Source organism: Ciconia boyciana, chromosome 9 (assembly GCF_034638445.1).
Source record: "Ciconia boyciana chromosome 9, ASM3463844v1, whole genome shotgun sequence".
In the NCBI taxonomy this organism is placed as follows: domain Eukaryota; kingdom Metazoa; phylum Chordata; class Aves; order Ciconiiformes; family Ciconiidae; genus Ciconia; species Ciconia boyciana.
In genome coordinates, this window is record NC_132942.1 from 19,808,410 (window position 1) to 19,826,974 (window position 18,565).

At 47.1% G+C, this 18,565-nt stretch overlaps 1 protein-coding gene across 2 annotated transcripts in view; it reads right to left on the reverse strand.

The window, feature by feature from the left end:
• Positions 1 to 12,677: 12,677 nt before the first annotated feature.
• ETF1 (eukaryotic translation termination factor 1) overlaps positions 12,678 to 18,565 on the reverse strand; it is a 30,294-nt gene continuing 24,406 nt past the window's right edge. The window contains exons 10-11 of one of the 2 annotated variants that reach the window (XM_072871957.1): positions 18,099 to 18,246; positions 12,678 to 12,847 (exon numbers count right to left, since the gene is read on the reverse strand). In XM_072871957.1, the coding sequence (XP_072728058.1) occupies positions 12,693 to 12,847; positions 18,099 to 18,246 (303 nt within the window). In that variant the 3' untranslated portion in view covers positions 12,678 to 12,692. Of the gene's footprint in view, positions 12,848 to 14,510; positions 16,629 to 18,098; positions 18,247 to 18,565 lie in introns of those variants that run through there. The other variant, XM_072871958.1, reaches the window with a different exon arrangement.

An 18,565-nucleotide genomic window follows, 5' to 3' on the forward strand; every position in this document is an offset into this window, starting at 1 on the left:
GCATTGCCGCCTGGGTCTTGAGTCTTCACAGTGCTCTAGATCAGTCTGTAGGGACCCGAGGTTGGAGAATGGGACTTCATTTGTTTAACCAACTAAAGCACCAACAGTATTTTCTTTTTACCTTTTTCTTCATAAAACAGTGAATACACAGAAACTTGTTAGTATGATGTTTTTTGGAATTACCAAATTATTAAGTGGTGCCATTTTTTTCCTAGTGTTTTTTTCCTTAAGTAGCATTAAGAAATTAAAATAGAACCCATGAAAAATACCAGCTCCTGCAGACTGTACTTAGGAAAGCATTACGATACACAGAATCGTGCTGATTCAGCACGCTGTACAGTTTTACTAAATAAACAGTTTTATTTAATAAGTCCCATTCTGTCCAGTCATGTGCCTCAGGACTTACCTTGCTGGTATCTCTCAGTCAGGCAATAGCGTCTGTGCTTTTAAGGGGAGTACCTATTTCTGCTTGCATTGCTACTCCAGCTGCTCAGCGGGCCAGCCCCGTACCATATGAAAATCCAACCCATTGGGTATACTGAAATGGGATTATTTACTGAATGGTGACTGACAGCAGGCACAGCATTTGGAAAATAAACAGATGGTCCTTGCCAGAGGAAACTTTCAGTCTAGGTTAGACAAAGACAGACAGGGTGGAATACAAAAGCTTGAAAAGGAGAAACGCAGTACTTGTGAGGAAACATGGAAACGCTTGGATAAGGCGGTGGCATTTCCACCTAGCTAATCACAACACTTCGCAACGAACAGCTTTTTCAACCTTTAGGGTCTGTATCCTGCTGCCAGAATGCAGCTTGCTGCCATCGTCCACTACCACCACTGCAGAGAGGCACTGAGCATCCACAGGCTTCGGCTGCCGGGAGCCAGCTGGAGTGAGCATCAGGTGGGATTACAGGATTGGCGACACGGAAAGCTCAGGTGCTTTGGGTGACCAAGGGCACGCAGGCTGCGATCTGATGACACAGCAGGGACCAAATACATTTATAGGCATTGGAGATTGGAAGCAAAAATGTCATAAGCAGCAATCTGGTGTAACAGCACAGCACTAGCGACTCTGTGCTTGCAAATGAAAATGGACTTGGTAGCTTCATGCTAAGCATTTTTTTCCATTACCTGTTTAAATCTCTGCCAAATGGTTAAGAAATGGAGTATGAACAAATGGAAGTGGTGCAAAGTCCTTTCTTATTGACAACACACCTGCTTTACAGGACATTTATGGCAGCAGAAATGTATTTTATCATTCAAAAATGCTTAAAAGAATACTTACCATGAGGTAAGTATAAGTATACTCTTTTCATAGCATTTAAAAACGTAAACCAAGAGCAGCAGGTCTCTCTCCCCATCAAATAACTGCTGCTGCTCAGAGTCTGGGGGTGAAATTTTGATGTGCCCCAAAAGCTGCCCCATTTACATTCTTCTGGACAAAGCAAATGCCAAACATGCCATTGCCCCAAAGTCCCTCTAACTGGGACTACAAAGCCTGAACTTGCACACTGGTGCTAACGTCAGCTTGGGCTGTGCAAGCGCCCACTGACCCTTACCCAGACACGCTCCATTTCCATGTGAAAAAACATCTGAGGGCCTGTCAAACCAGGGCACCCAGGCTGACAGATGAGCTGAATTCTTTCCACCTTCACATCACAACCTATAACGAAGGACTCGCAGGTCAAATTATACCCTGTCCTTCACGTTGTGTAATGCCACTGACCTTGGCGAGCTCACAAAGGTGTCACCAAGAACAAGGTGGGACAAAATCCAGCTTGCTTTTGCTCTCCCTCTGATCGGACGTTCGCTCTGTAGATCAAACAAGGCAGCAGATATTTATTTGTGACACCAAAGTAAAAATCAGCATGTCTCAGTCTAAATATACACAGGGAAGAGATTTGCTGACCAGCACAATACTGTTTTACATGGCGCTTTCCAAAGTACAGCTGTACAGTCAGGTGAGTTTTCTGACTATGGAAAGGAGTGCCCAGAACAAAGAAAAAGAGAAAAAAAAGTAAAAGAGAAAAAAAGAGAAAAATAGGCAAAAATTCCTCCAATTATTTGAATAAAGTGTAAATCCATGGTCTCATTCTGGCAGTCTGAATGGTTAATGCATCGCAACGACAGATGTTACAAAAGCAGGTGTGGGTCTTTGCAACTGTGGCATCAGCTATCAGATGGAACTTGAGTTCTTGTAATCTGCTTTTAATCGCATGGAAAAAACAACTTCTGTGATAGGAAAGAAAGAGAAGAATATTGAAAATAATTAAGGAACGCATTATAAAAAATCTAATTTTTGGCTTTAGTGCAGAACACCAAGAAAAACAAGAGCAGGGGATATCCATCCTTATATCTGTAAATTAAAGTAAAATTGTTTCTGAGCAACTCGTGACTTAAGAACTTGTGAGGACTCAGCGACGTGTCCAAGGCAAAGTCTAATAAGATGGATGAAAAATCAAGTTTTTGATAAATTTATTCTGAGATACATAAACACTGGATTCTGATGAAGCCAAGCACTGTATTCCCATGACTACATGAACCGCACGACTGCAATAATTTGAGGAGTACATCTCTGGGCGTGTGCTCTGAATTCGGGTTAACACGACACTGTATCAATAATTCCTCCGTGTGTGTCTATGGCCATTTGCTGACAGATCTGTGTCACACATCTGCACAGCAGCAAAGCAGGGACAAAGCTGGTCATTCAGCTCTAATGATGACCTTAGTCAGGTGGAAGCACACCAGGGTGGTGGGTCAGTTTCAGCCTAAGAGGACTCACTCTGCCAATTTTCCTGTGAGGATGAGGACGAGGGGGAAGTGGAAGAGGGAAAACCCCAGTGACAATGAACTGGAGATACCTCCACATTGTGCAACAGGGCAAGAATTAATTGAGGTTGATGTCGTCCTGACCAAACTGAAGCAAAAGTAATTGTGTTTAAAAAAAACCCTGGAAAGCTTGTATCGCGAGTCCCAAGACCAGCACTTCCCTGAAAGCTGTGGGCATCCAAGTCACCATGTCTGCTCTGCAAGGGGGCGAGAGGCTGCCCCGAAGAGCCAGGGATGTGCCGGGTCAGCCCCAACCCCAAACCATCACCCTTGGGCTGGGACCTCTACCGAAACTCAGCAATCATTTTAAGTCCATGTTTTCCATACATGCATTGCGTGATGTACTGAATTCCTCTTCCAACAGATATTTTCCAGCAGAGACACACGGAGAGGGCAAACTGCATTGGGACCAGGCGGGCAGCATGGGGGAGCCCGGCAGGTAGCTGTGCCGCTAGCTCCGGAGCCTATGCAGCCCCACAGAAGGATTAGCTCGCTAATCTCCTCCAACCTCTCCTCCCACATGGGCAGGTCTGTCTGCAGTTTACATTGCCATGGCCCAGCACCCAAAGCACCTGGGGGAGGATATTAGGACTGCCACAGTATAGAAATATTTCCCAGGTAGAATATGATTCAATTTTTTAATCCCCAAATCTTTTCTGTATAATGAAGTGATTTATTTCTAAGCCTGTTTCCATTTTCTGCAATTTTTTTAGGCCTCAAATAGCCCAGGCAGTCATCCTGTCATCTTGTCCCTTATTTCAGGGCTCCCCAGTCCCACCAAGGATCCAGCAAGGCTACAGACAGGTGAAAAAAAAAAAAAAGAAAAATAAGAGACAGCAGTGGCAAAACGTCACAATCTCTGGGATTCGCTATGGAGCCAGTGGGAGCTAGCTGCTCACATCTTCTGGCAGCTCCATGGGTATCCATTTCCCAAACTTCAGATGCCTTCCCAAAATCCCCAGCCTAACATAGTCTACTCACTAAAACCCTCATCTTAGGATCTTATGATTGTTTATTTGGCTGTTTGGATAGGGATCAGAGGTTACTCAATGGCCAGTAACAAGTTACAGTGTAAGAAAAGCAAGGGCAGATACATTTCAAATGCTCCTGCTGGAAGAACAATTATTGAACTTACAGCTGGTAGGAGTAAGATATAAATAAACATTCTTCTTAGGGCAGGGATGACTGCACTTGAAGTATGAAAACGTTTATTCTTCCTTCAAAGAAATATTTTGTAGCCAAAATGGGGTGACACCAGGTTTGATGACTTTTTTAAAGATCTGGAAAAAAACTGAGCAAATTCAGAAGGATTCTTACCCCTGCCCAATTACAGACGCACTAACTCTGCTGCCACCCAGAAAGAAGCAGCCAGTCCTTATCCAGCTCTGCTACGGCACGTAATATAACAAGGTTAGGAGCAAGGGGAGCGCAAAACACCACTATTTGTAAATAAGAAAAAAAAAGAACAATGGAAAGCCCCCACATCCTTGGGTGAAGGAGGAGGTGCCGCCTTCCATAGGACTACGTGGGACGCAGAGCAGCAAAACCCTCATGACTGTCTCGTGGGGGCCTGGGGCTGCTTCTTGCACAGCCATGGCTCATGAGGATGTGGGTACGGGGCTCTTGGCACAGGCAGCACTGCTGCTTTGGGGCGATACGGCAACCAACACCCACAGAGAGCACAGAGTTTGCTCGGGACCCATGCTCCCAAGCATGGGATTCAGCAACCCAATTTTTCTTTCCTGTGGCTTTGTTCATTCGATAGAGATTTGGAGATAAGGAATGGAGAAAGGAGGAGGAAAAGCAGGTGTGGGCAGTGAGAGGGCTGCCAGCTGCAGTGCCTGTATTTTGTGACTCACAGCTGCAGCTCACCTTCTCCAGTGACAAGCGTGCTGCTTTCGCACAGCACTTGGGTTGCGCTGCTTCAGTTGACATGACCTACATGATAAAGCAGGACATGATTTTGTGGTCTAAAGATTAGAGAGCCAGAAGATACCATTCCAAAGCACGGTTTAACATCTGACCCTCTGCACCCCACAGGATCACCACTTTCCTTCACGCTCTTCCACAGACCTTCTTGCCTTCTGCTCACAGACCACTGCTCATCCAGGTCAGACAAGTCGCACCACTCCTCAGGTCTCCCAAAAAAAACCAGAAACCATTTCTCAGGTGTAAGAAAACAGCACATAGTTGCTCTTCTCATACACGGGCAGGTGAAGCCAGTAATATAAACTGCTCCCAGTACAGCAGGACCTGGTCTTGAATATGGAATAAAATTTCCTGTCACATGAAAACTACAAAAAAAAAGTCAGCTCATACAATTCAGAAGGATATTTGCAAACTGGGTATAGTTTAGAGAGTGACAGCTTTGGATTATTAAGAAAACAACCCCAAATTTTAATAAACTGTATTTGAAACCAGCTGGTTCACCAGAGCTGCCCAGTCCTGGGACTATCATGTACCGTAGCACCCCTTTAACTCAGGTTTTTGATACTGTTTCACTTTGTTCAAACAATTGCTTGCACTTTTGGGGTGGAACTGCGCTGCCCTGCGTAGCACCTCCCAGGCTGGAGTCACCTGCAGCCCCTTGTGTGAGCCTGGCACAGGGAAATGAGCAGCTCAGCATCCCCCAGCCCCACTGCACGCATCCTTCCCTACCAGAAACCCCGCTGGCCTCGGAGGGGACACCCCCTGGCAGACAGACACCCCTGGGCGATCCTCGGCCCCCACTCCAGCTTCTCCCAGCCCAGCTTCTCTCCTGACTTATCTGCAGCATTCACAGACACCCTGGGGTGACTGAAATGTTGTTTCGAAGCTCTGGTGCCCCAATATAAAAAAAACAACCTGAACCCCACGCACCCTCCTAATTATTTATTTCCTGCCTTGGACATCTGCAGTACATTTGTTTCTATACTCACTGGCAAATACTCTCTGTATACATGCTGTCAGGTTATTCCAGCCATGTCTTTATTTTCTCTTGACACCTGCAGAGTGTTTTGGACACTTAAATTAAAATGTATTTTCATCTTGTGCTGGACAGAGAGAACAAAAACCAGCACCAAGATCCCCGCTTTAACCTCAGAGGCAGCCTTGCTCTGCAGCCTTCCCAGGGCGCTCACCTGTATTTTCAGGTGGGACAAAAATGTTTCTCCATCCCTCACCTGGCACATCACCTCCGTTTTGCTGTCACTTCACCATTTGAAAATGGAACCAAACCTTCTTTACTGCAGCTCAGCCTGGGGGTGTCAGTGCCAAGGCGGGTTGCAATGCAGCTGTGTCGTGCACTAAATACGGTGGTGCCGTCGCTATCAGCCAGCCACAAACTCTAAGGACTTCTCTTGGTCTCAGCTTGTTTTGGTTCAGATTGAACTCAACTATATTCCCATATTCCGGAATGGCGGAGCTCCTGGATCATCAGGCGAGCAGCAGCTCACTGTGCTCCCAGCTTCGGTTTAGGTTTGTGCAATTACGTGGTTGTTGCCCTTGACAATTGGATTGTATATGGTGAATATGCTGCAGAGCTCAGTCCTCAGTATTTAATTAAATTTACAGACCCATCAGCAAGACAGAAAAGTTGACAACAGACTGCTTGGAAGCAGACAACATAGCTAGAACAAGATTTTGACTGTAAGAGCAGGACAGTAGCTCCTGCGTGTGGAAGCAGGCAGTGCTGGCTCTCCATCCTGCATGGGAGGAGGTGACATTTGGGAAGCTGGTGTCCTGCCAACTGTAAGACAACCTCATGAAGCCAATAATCGATTGGGAGATGACAATAAGGCTACAAACAGACTTGCTTCACAATGCAGCACCCTTCAGGTGCATCCACCTACCTAAGCAAAACAGTAAGGGACTATGAGTAGCTCAGTTACCCTGTTACTAAGAACGTGAGAGCAAAAACAATTAACACGCATGGTCTTTATTCCCAGCACCGGGACAGTGAGGGATTAAACCACCCATTGGTTTTCCAAGTGAAAGGGAAAGGCCCAGCCCTTTTGTTGGTCTTAATCAGAATTTATTTCCAGATTATTTTTTACCACGTATTACAACTGTGCAGACTTTGGGAAGTAGTGCCCTGCGGTTCCCCCTGGACCCTGCTGTCCCAGCTGGCACCCAGCAGACTGGGTTTCTGCCCCACACAGCGCAGCCCGGGCTGCAGGAGCCTGCTCAGGAGTCCTCCAAGCTACAGCAATGCAGAGCCCTGAAGACCCCACATGCCCTCTCTGGCCAGAAATCAAAGGAAATGCAGCTTTTTGCAGACGGAGGCTTAGGAATAGCAGTTCTTTCTGAGCTTCAGGTGTACTTTTACATATTTATGGCAGCTCTTTGATTTCCCTGGTGGCTTGTACTGCAGGGGATGAGATGGTGGGTGATGTGGCACAAGGGCACCTCTCAAACCACAGCACATCAGTGGCACATGCCTGGGTCTGTGCCCATTGGGTGAGAGGATCTCCACCTCAGCAAGTAAAAAGGCAGGAGAATAATTTTCATTTAACTTAAATTATTCTCAGCTACGCTCACAGCAGAGGAGCTTGCCCTGGTACCATCTCCACTCACCTCTCACGTTTATCAGTCTTTCAAACCCAGTCCCTGCATTCCCCAAGAATAAGCTCCGATATACTTGAGATAAAGAAGATGTTACAGGAAAACTAACGAGCCATCAGAGCAGCCCTGTGGGATCTGCCCTTCCCGCACGGAGCATTGCCCGATGTGCTGGAGTGGCTCCGAGCCACTGCTGGGGGGCAACTCCCGATGCTCCTCGCACCACAGCCGCATGCAGCACATTCCCCCTCAGCGCCCTCCTTACACCCCTGGGACACTCCTCCTGGAGCTGCTCTAGCAAACGAGTGTGGCCCAGGTATTAAACCAAACCAGGCTGAAGCACAGCAAGGCTTGTCTCAAGACAGAAACGCAATGGTGTGTCTACAGAAGGACAGTCCTCTGTCCTCCCCGGCTTTGCAGAGCATGTCTTTGCCATCCCTAAATGTGCTTGGGAAAACTGCAGACCTTGGTCACACGTGGGATGCACAGAGGACACAGGAGGGAGGTGTTTAAGATTCACTCAGCCATGGATGCAACCAAAATCCATCCTGGCATAATAAAATAAGCAGGTTAAGTGGAGTCTAGAAGTCGGTGCGGCAAAAGGCAGAGCGGTGAGGAAGAGAGGGCACGTTGGATGTGTGACAGAACAGAGGCAACAGCAGCAGAAACCTCAGCACAAGAAATATGCAAGGTGTACCAGCAGCGTGTGGTCCCAATGGCCCACTGCCACCTGTGATGCGGGTTTAAAGCATCCTCCCTTCCCTCCCCACCCTCCAGAAATATGTTCTTGGCTCCCAAGAAGCACTTGAGCAAAGGCAGCCAACTTCAGCTTACGGCAACCGCTTGCTACACCTCTGACGCTCGTGTTTCACACGGAAAGTCCCCGCACTTTATCTTGTATGCAAAGCATGAACATTGTCCTTTCAGCTGGTTACCTGCCGCGTTCCTCAGGCACTGAGTCAGTGGGAGCTTCCGTAGGCGGTCCTTGTGGGCAGTGTAGAAATTGAGGTTTTTTCTTAATGAAAACTGGCTCCAGGAGCGTGAGTGGTCCCTCTGCCCGTCCCCATTGCCTGCCCCCACAGTGGGCTCCCATGGACAGCTCCAAAAGACCTCTGTGTAGCTAAGCACTATGCAAACCTTGCAAACCAGTATTTAAATAGATATGAAAACCCTTTCTTTAAACAGAGACGATCTCTAAGTAAACTTTTCCCATCTTGCTTGCTGACCCAAGTGGCTTCAATCCATCGGTGTCTACCAAAGGCACAGGGATGCCGATCTCCTGCAGAGCAAGGGGGTGACGAGGGTGGTGGAGACAGCTGCGGAGCATGGATCACCCAAGGCAGCCAGTTGGAGGGGTCCAAATTCAGGGAGCAGCATTTGAAAGCCCACAGTAGGTGCTGATATCCAGAAGCACGTCTGGCTGGGGGGGGATGGCTACATGTTGCTGGTGTACATGGGTCTGTCTTGGGCCAAACAGTCCTGGGAAGGCACCGAAGCCTCCAACAGCACCAGGGAGCATCACTCCCCTGCTCCCTGGAGGCAGCGTTTAGTTTGTGACCTGTAGGAAGACATTTGTTTAGTAAAATGCTTTTTTCTAACATAACCACAGATGCTTCCAGGCATCTGAACAGCTCTGGTTTCTCTGAGCACCGCCCAGGTCTCAGCCCAGAGGAGCAACCTGGGAGCCGCGGGAGGCATGTGCTGTGCTGAAAGGCAGATATCCACAAAATATCCTGCGCCCGGATGGAGGCACCACATCAGGAGGAAAAAAGCAAGAGGATGCAGGAGGGAGGCACATCCATCTCAGCCAGGCACCAGCAGCAAGAGCGCGGCTGGGGACACCACGACCGGTGTCCCCCACTACTGGGGATGTCTGCGACCAAAGCCACCCGGTGCTCCTGAAGGATGGCATCCAGCTACAGCAGCACTGAGATGAGACCGGCCATCCTTCCCTCTTCTCTTCTGCCACTTATTTCCTCTATATTTTCTGTTTCCCTCACTAGGAAAACTTTTTTTTTTTGCACACTTTTAGCTTTCAGGCAAGTTGCCTGCCTCCATCCCCTCCTGTCCTTAATTAATACAAACGTCTCTGCTATTTTGGGTAAATTTAGACACGATGATGCAGAATCGCCCCATTGGGGGTAACCCCGAGGTCTGTACTCTGCACCTCCTTCCCACATACCAGTCCACTGAGTCAGTATCTTCCTGTGCAAGCCCAAAACCATCCCAAAACCACCTGTGGCCAAGAAGCATGCGAGACGCAGGCTGTGCCCTGTGCAGCCTTGGCTGGATCCTGCGCCCGGCCCCTCGCAGCAAGAAACGCTCGAGCAGGTGTGTGGCCAGGGGAGAGACTCACGGCACAGCCTGATCCCTGGGGAAGGACCAAAGGAGCTGGTTTGTTTAGTCTAGAGAAGCAAAGATGGAGAGGAGACATGATGGACCTTTTATGGGGCTGCATGTGGGGAGAAGTGCTCAAGCAAGCGGCACGGGCACAAGGTTACACATGCAGCAAGTGCAATTCCTTTTACCAAATCAGATGGTTAAACATCCTTTGGTGTGTTTAATTGGAGAGCGGTTCAGCGTGGCTGTCCGCGGTGTCCCAAGCATTCCTGGGGGGTTTCGAGGAGCAGCATAAGCTGCAACATGGGAGCATTCAGGAGATTTTCTGCTAAATTACAGCAACCTGGGCTGAAAGCAGCTCCCAATAAATCAGCTAGAGAGAAGCAGAGGGATTTTGTAAGCCTAGGTAAAGCTCCTCTGCCTGCAGCCCACTTACCAGGGGCTGCACAGTGCAGCACCCAGGGACAGGGCACGCCTCCCGTGGCACTGCAGGGGCCCAGCTACTTCCCAGCATGGCACAGGACCCCACGCTCAGATGCTCAGAGCAACCCCCCTGACTCCAAACCCATGCAAATCCCAAAAAGGGGCAGATAACCCGAGGAGCAGCCAGGAGAGGGGTCAGCACCTGTGTGAACAATGCGGCATGATGGAAACCACCATCAAGATGGAAACCTGTTCAGGGCTTGAAGCTTCACGGGCTGACATCTTCCCTCAGTCCTGTGCCTCGGGGTGGGCTTGGGAATGGGGACAGAGTGAGGGCACAGGGTGAGTGCTTCGGGGTGGGCTGAGGGGTGTGGGGGAACCTCAGCACCGACAACGGCAGGTACAGTGGAGTGAACCACAGTGTCCTGAGTGTAACAGGATCACCGTTGGTGATCAGTGATCCTGCAGCAAGTCATCGCCATCCCTGATTTCTCCTGACACCGCCTCCCTGCTGTGCTGCACCCTCTACTGTAATGCTGGGACTTTACTACCCAGCAGCATCCTCCAGCTCACCAATTTGGCAGCTGCTAGCCCCAGCAGCAGGGCAGGGCAGGGCAGGGCAGGAGCCAGCAGACAGGCAGCACGCACCAGCTGTGGCTGCCCTCTGCTGCAGGCTGGCCCAGGGTGCTCAGCTCTGCAGCACCCAGCAGCGTGGGCAGTCAGTCCTGCCCACACCCACCACCAGAGCCAGCCATGGGTCTCCTACCCTGGGGACACTTCAGGGTGTCCTGGAGCCAACTGATTTTCTGGCAGCTGCGCAGCCTGTGCACAGCCAGGGTCACTGCACGTGTCCTTCCAGGAGCCATGGCCCTCAGTACCATCTTACCTCCACGAGGCTGTTGGAGCCTGGGCGATGTGCAGAGCAGCGCTAGGGTAACTGGAGACTACTGGGAATCACAACCAACCCTAGCCAAAGGTCTCCCCATTCAAACCAAGTCCTGAAGTCAGAGCACAGGGAAAGAAAGCAGCAAAGCAGCGGCCTGGGACTCTCCAAGCACATGGCAGGGAACACCAAGACAGGGAAGCTCAGCTGAGAGGATCCTGTTGCCAGAGAATGTTTTTTGTGCCAATGTGGAAACTTGGTGGCCAAAGAGGTGAAGCAGCTTCTCAGAAAACTCCTGCCCTAGCATTAAAAAGAAGAAACTGTAGATTAGAAGTTGGTTTTGCCTTACAGCTGCGGAGGTGGCTGGGGATGAGTGGAATAGCCCAACACGTAACAGCTTGATATTCAGCCACCTGGACTTATACACAGCATCCTTTAGGAGCTCCTGCCTCCAGGTCCTGGCTTTCGAAGAGCTGCCATGTCCAGGGTGGCCATTACCATGGTTCTGTAGAGAGCAGACCTGCACACTCAGCACCGCCATGGAGCTACATAGCTATGGCAGAGCTGAGAGGGAGACCCAGGGACGCAGAGGGAAATGCTGGGGACTGGCCCTAAAAGGGGCATGGGAAGAAGAGCAAGAAGCCAGGAGCCACCCCAGCATAGCAATGGCCATGGACCACCTGCATAAAGTGGGACAGGCTGGTGACTGGGGCTTTGCAGCGATGTCCTACCACCCTCACAGCCCCTTCTCTTTCCAACCAAGGCAGCAACCAGCCAGGCAGAGCTGGGACTCTTCCCCCTCACCTGCACTTCACCTTTTCACCAGCTCGGCCTCCGCAGCAGCTTAAGGTCACCTCCTCATCCCGCTCATTAGCGAGAAGTCAGGATTTGCCCTTTGATTTATTTAAGCACTGACAACGATTCAAAAGTGTTGGAAGTGCAGTTTTTCACCACCAACTAAAAATAGCCGAGTGAAATTCCAGAGCTGCCTTTCAGCACTGCCGGCTACGCTCAGCTTCCCAGCACAATGGCATTTGTAGCCTGCTAGCAACACAACAGCGCAGGCCGGGCTCCAGCTCCCAAAATAACAAGTTATAAAGGGCAAATTCTGTCTTTAATTACAGCTATACAAAAAGTAGCATTTAAAAAGAGCATTATCAGAATATCTGAGGACACGGTGCCAACATAAAACTGAACTGGGGAATGCAGTAAGAGCGGTATGGACTTACTATACATAAAATAAAAATTCAGCAGGTATTACCAAGGGTGTAAGGCACATGCATTTGAAGCATTTAGAAGAGCTGAAGCCCTTTGGCATGAGAAAAAAATGCATTCAGACAGCAAGCAGAAGCTGATCATCTGCTACAACCCCTCATGCGAGCCTCCTCACAGCCGGCTGTGGCAGTGCATGCCCAGCAGCACGCCACTTCCAAGTTCAGGTGCGAAATGGCGCAGGTGGAGCAGCACAGGGATGGGACCCTCAGAGCGTGCTTTAAACCTCTGCACAGAAGCAGCTCCACGCAACATACTGGAAATGACACTATTTATTCTCGTGATTCCAGCTAATCAAGATCGGATCCCTTCCGGGGAAATAATTATTTAACAGCCCACAGTACAGCAGGCACACGGAAAGCCATCCTGCCTCACTTTTAAGTACAAACCTGCATCCTCTGATCACTCATGTCTGAAAACGCGCAAACTTGGCCCCACCAAACTCCCTTCCAAATTCCACGTTGCAGCAATCCAGTGTGCCGAAGGCGGTCAAGTCTCCCGGATGAGAGCACTGCAAGGTGATGCTCATGTTTATATGCCAGGAAGAACCCACCCGATGCTCTGCAATATTTGATGTGAAAAAAGACGACTGTAAATCATGGCTTTCAAATACAAGACAATCCAAGTGCTAACATTGACACCTGCAACAGAAACTGCTTTCTGAAGGGTTAAAGGGACCAAGCGACCTTATTTTGGCAGCTATAAGGAAGAAAATAGTTTCACCATGTTTCTCTCCAGTGGCCTCATCTTTCTGTAACTGTGAAGTGCCTCTGGGAAGAGTTACAGAGGCAAGCACCTTTGCAATCAGCCAGCTGGAGGGGACCAGTTGTGCACACAGAGGGGACCCCAGCACACAGCTCCCACAGCTGTTCTGCGGGCTAAACACACTTGTATTTTTACATTGAAACATGATGGGGAAAGAGACATGAGAACCAGCCAAGATTAGTATGTGAGGAAATAGCAGCTTCCAAGCATGTCTGGTGTGGAACATTTGTGACACTGAACTAGACAGCTCTCGGGCATCCCTCCACAGCAGCTAGGCTTCACTGCTCCTCATTTTGCCTTGGAATGCAAACCTGAAAAGCAGAAACCAGGTTTGCTGTTGTTACCAGTAAAGGGTTAACTGAGAAATATTTCTGGTTTTTTTGAAAACAATATACATCCACATGCCTGGTTACACCAGCTAGTGAGGCTGCATGGGTGGTTTTCTGCAAGCAATAGCTTCTCCTGTGACATGTGCTGACTGATGGGATTTTTTAAATATATATATTTTGTGCTGATCTCTGTTTGGCGTTCTCATCTGCACCACAAGCTGAATGGTGATCAGTTTTCTGTACTGAGGCTGTAGAGAGCATGAGATGCATGCAGCAAAGTTGTTTTGTCCATCACTTTTACTTCTGCTCCAGCAGAAATGTCACATCTCTAAAACTTCTGCTGTCTGGAGACCTGAGGACCACAAGCCATGCTCTCCCATCTGCTACAACTGCAGATCAAAGACAGTGTGAAGCAGCAAGTACAAAAACTGAAGTCTGCCTAAAGCTCCCAAGAAGACCTATTGCTGTATGAGCCTGCATATAATGGCAACAGGCAAACAGCTACATGGCACAGATCCTGCTCTGTTCTGATACTGTGGCATAAGAAGCTGGATGCTCAGCTTCAGCCAGAGAATCACTGCTAGGCAAGACCAGCTGACAGGTGATTTAAAGCATCCATTAAAATATTTGATATTAATGATGTATTTTACATATCACCTTCCCAGCTAGGGAAGGAGGTAGGTCCTCTTTGGGAAAGTCATCAATACACCTAGCTTGGACATAGAGGTGGCAAGGTCACGCAGCAAGCACACTTCTGATCCAGATTTGTCCCGCACTGAGTCAGGGTAGAAAAGGCTGCTTAAAAAAATTGCCCAGGTGTTCTGTGACTGGAACAGGAAGGGCAGGTTTCTGCATCTGCAGGGTATTTTTCATCTGCCTCAGTTGTTCAGAAGACCCCCTTAGGTAACAATCATAGCACAACTTTCTCTGAACTTGGGTTGCTGGGTTTTCCCCCCCCCTTCTGAATTGAGATTTCTGCTACAGCTTAAACGAGCAACTCAGTATGATGAAGAAACACAATGTTCAAGCCCAACTATGAAACAGCTACCTCAAAACCCAAGTACTGACCTGAAGCTGGCACCAAGCTGAGAGTAAAGGAGGCGTTTCCTGGTCTAAAAATAAATCAGGAGTCCGTACTATATTCTTAAATATGGTTTAATACTCTTCTCCATTTCTGTACATCACAACACCAAGATATCACTGCTTGGGATCTCTCTGCAGAGGCTATATAGTATGCGAAGGCTAGGATTTTTCACCCCCATTTAATGTGTTTGTATGTGTAAGTGTAATACATATCAGTATATATTGATATACACATCAATATATAATGCAATATATATCACTGAAGAGAACACATTGATTAAAGAAATACAAAAATTTGGCATCATTTCCAAACTTAAATAGTAAAAATAAAAACTACAAAAAGGAGCTGCATACCCTAATGTATCATGTGAAACAACAAGCAGTATATTCAAAAATGTAAATTTACATCCAATTTTTCTGGTCTTGTCATGTCACATTAGACCCATTTACAATGGCAAAATCCAGAACATACCACTGTGAAGACCGCAAATGTGCTCAAACCTGGGTTTGCGCAGATCTACGGTGAACCCAGTCACACCTTCCATGAGAGATTCCAGCTTTGATGTGAAAACAGCAAAGCCATCTGCCAGGTTATAAACCAGGGTTACAAATTATATTGCTCACAATGACAGTAATTTTGGACCTCAAAGAACAGCGTGGCAGAAATTTTAAGACAAGCTCCCCCTCCATTCAAGTGAAACAGGATTATCAGAAAAATAGGCAGGTATGCAACTTGGAACAGAAGCTGCTTTTGACTGATGCACCAGGAGTGACAAAGCCAGTGAAGAACAGAGCTACCAGGCACCACGATGTCAGAGTGCCTGTCAGAGAACCCAGTAACCCCCCAAAAGAAGCAAGACTTGTGCATTATCTCATTCCAACATTCACTTCACCCTCTGCCTGCAAGACCATCTGAAAAACCCTTAGCCATTTCTAGTAGGTTGAAATGCATTCTATATAGCAGGCATGACAAAAAGCTTTCTTGAGTCTTGATGCAAGCAGAAGTTTTAACCCATTAGGGCGCATTAGAGTTCAGCATCAGATTTACAGGACACTTGTGAGCCAATACAACAGACTGCCTTAGTGCTGCGAGATAGATGTCCCCAGTGGGTTGTGCTAACGTTCAACGTATTAGTATCAAATGTTCCAAATGCACCAGTACTAAGGTTTCAGTCAAGGACTCCACTTACTAATTATTCCTGTAAAATACCCGCTTCCATTAAAGAACTATGGGTTCAAATTCACATAATCAAGGAAATGTTACGCAGTCCTAAAGCAAAAAGAAAAACTTACTGAGGAACAAAAAGCAAAGTGTACCTTACTTCACTTAAATCGCATGTTTATTTTTGTCAAGACTGAAAAAAAAATCCTGAAGGCTGCACTGCTCAAATCCAAATTAAGCCCAAGACTTCAGCAGCATTTTCATTGCAATCAATGAAGTGCATTTCCTAGTTTGTAAGAACAGTGCTTCTGCAAATAGATTAAAGCACATTTGGCTGGTAAGCCTCCCCAAACCATCTGAATTTGCAAGCCACACGTTATAAGCTAGCACTCTAGGTAAGTGCCTTCTCATTCTTTTGAAGAGAATGAATAGCTCCAATTTCATTACATTTCTTCTTCTGCAGTCTAAGCTGAGAATGCCATGTAAATGGGTCACGTTGCTGCAAAATGCAGCAATTGATTTCTCCAATCAAAGTAAAAAGAAACAAACCAGTAGGATCTTACTTCTATTAATTTTTGAAGGAAGAGGTTTACAGCAGTTAATGTATCATGAAGGTTAAAAAAAATCATTTTCATAAAATACAAGAGCAACCAATTTCACCATTGAGTAAAAGTAAAAACTGGGATTCTTTTTAAATTAGTCCAAAGTGGCATATAGGAACTTAGTAGTTTGCTGCTGTACTGACACTATGACAAATCAAAGTGTAGGGTTTTGCTTTTTTAAATCCAATGCTTGTGGATCAAGTTCTGGAAATGTTCCAATTCTAAGGCAGGGATCTGTTGTGTTTTCCACCATGAGTTTGCTCCTTGGGTTGGATGCTGGAGGGGCGAGGCACGTTTTGCCAGACCCAGGTCGACTACCTAGTAGTCATCAAGGTCAAAAAATTCATCGTCTCCTCCTTGGTATTCCATTCCCTGGAAGTCCACTCGGTACCGCAAGATACCTGGTAAAAACAACACGCTTTAGCTTCTTTGAAATTCAAAGAGCATTTTAAGCAGTTTACTGAGCCCTGTCTGCACGTCAAGAGTTTCTCAATTAAATTTTCAGAAGCTGACTTAGCACTTGTATTGCGAGATAGGCTCAAACTGACAAATGACAGCAGACATGCAGCTAGAGTGAAAATGCCACATCCGTGTTACAGCCTGATGTAATTTATTGCCAGAAGGAAGAAATACCTACCTGCCCAGCATAGACCAGCTTTCTTCTGGAAAAGCCAAGCCTATTCTAGGAGGACTGTATCTCAAAAAAAAATACCAGTAACAGATCCTTTGTCCTAGTATAACTGCTCAGACAAAGGCCTATCAATTAAATTCAGAAGGCAGCTGGCACTGAAGTAACTTTTATAATGGAGTAAAAGCAGTATTTAGTGGCTGTCTTCCTGGACTCTTCCCACCCCAAACACCAACCTGGGTTTCTGGAAAGCCTTTATCCCTGGAAACATTTACTTAGGTGAAGGGTATTCAAGGAGTATTTCCTTTCAAGTCTACAGGAAGCATGGTAGCAAAGAGTACCCCACCATGCAAAGAGGCTGGATCTGGCAGGACAGGAAGGACTCCTGGAATTATAAACCCTGAAAACTTAGAAACCTGTTGCTCCTTATGCAGCCAAACAATTCAAGCTTGTTTCCTTCTGATCAGTGTTCTTTGGCCCCTAGAAATTCCTCTTTACAATACACTCATCTCTATTTTACATCCATCAACCTGAACACAGTAAGTGGCAACAGTTAGCTTATCAGCAAATAAGCAATAGCTTTGCCCTGGAATCACTAGTCTGCAGAGAACAAGGTGCATGGCAGGTGTTTTTGCTCTACCCTGCTAATGATTTTTGTCAGACTGAAGCACATGAGCTATCTGCACCTCTGCCAGACTTAGCTGAAACTGGTCAGTGGGTTCAAGAGAAGGACTGAAGGATTTCAGAAGCCTCATTTCTCCATGAAGTTGGGCTAAAAATACTTTTATTTTGAAAAGAAGTGGAAGACCAGGGAGCAAAGTACAGGGAAGTTCTGAGAGATGAGTAACAGATATCCAACTGCTTCAGAAACTAGGCTGCTGTTTGTCATACACCACTTCTACACAGCAGGGTATGGTCTGCCACAAAACAACAGCGCAGAGACAGAGTGAAGCAGTTCACAGCCCTTCTGAAATTCAGCAGCTGGAAAGAAGGACAGTCCACCCTCTGAGCACTCTGAAGGACAAACGGATCTGAGGAACACAGTCCGAAAGTGACAGCCCAGGCAGATTATCTTGCCGAATATGCAATGAATTCACCTGGACACCCCTGATGAACATGATAGGTTCTTAAACTGGTATCATGACTAATTGAAGAGTAATCTGTTTAGTTTTCCACTTGTGTTGGCACCAGATTATCAAATCAAGCATTAAAAAAACCCATACATTTTTCTCTTGCAGTTTACCTCCAATTCCTCCAAATCCTTTCACAAATTGGGATCCTTCCTGTGATTTGTCTGTAACAATTTCCAATGTTGCTCCAAATTTCTTGTAGTTGTTTGCAAACCACTCCAGAAGGGGCATACTTTCTATCAGTTCATGTTCCTGGCCAGTCTATGTAGACATTTGAGGGGAAAAAAATAAAATAATAATAATAAAAAAATGTTATGGTCACTGCATGTCAGGTATTGAGAAAATTCGTACCAGAAGTTGTCTTTGGCTTAAGCATCACCATGGTCTTTTCAGTCCTAAGACAGAGACACCAGCCTTCATGCTCCGCAGGCTGGAGCAGCCCAACACACTTGCCAGGGTCCAGGTGGTAGGCATTCCTGACACATCTGTATCAGACAAGTGCTGGCAAAAGCAGAAGGCTCCCGGTGCTAAGAAATTAAATATTGACAGGCCTTGTTTTGGGCCTCCATACTATAGAAGT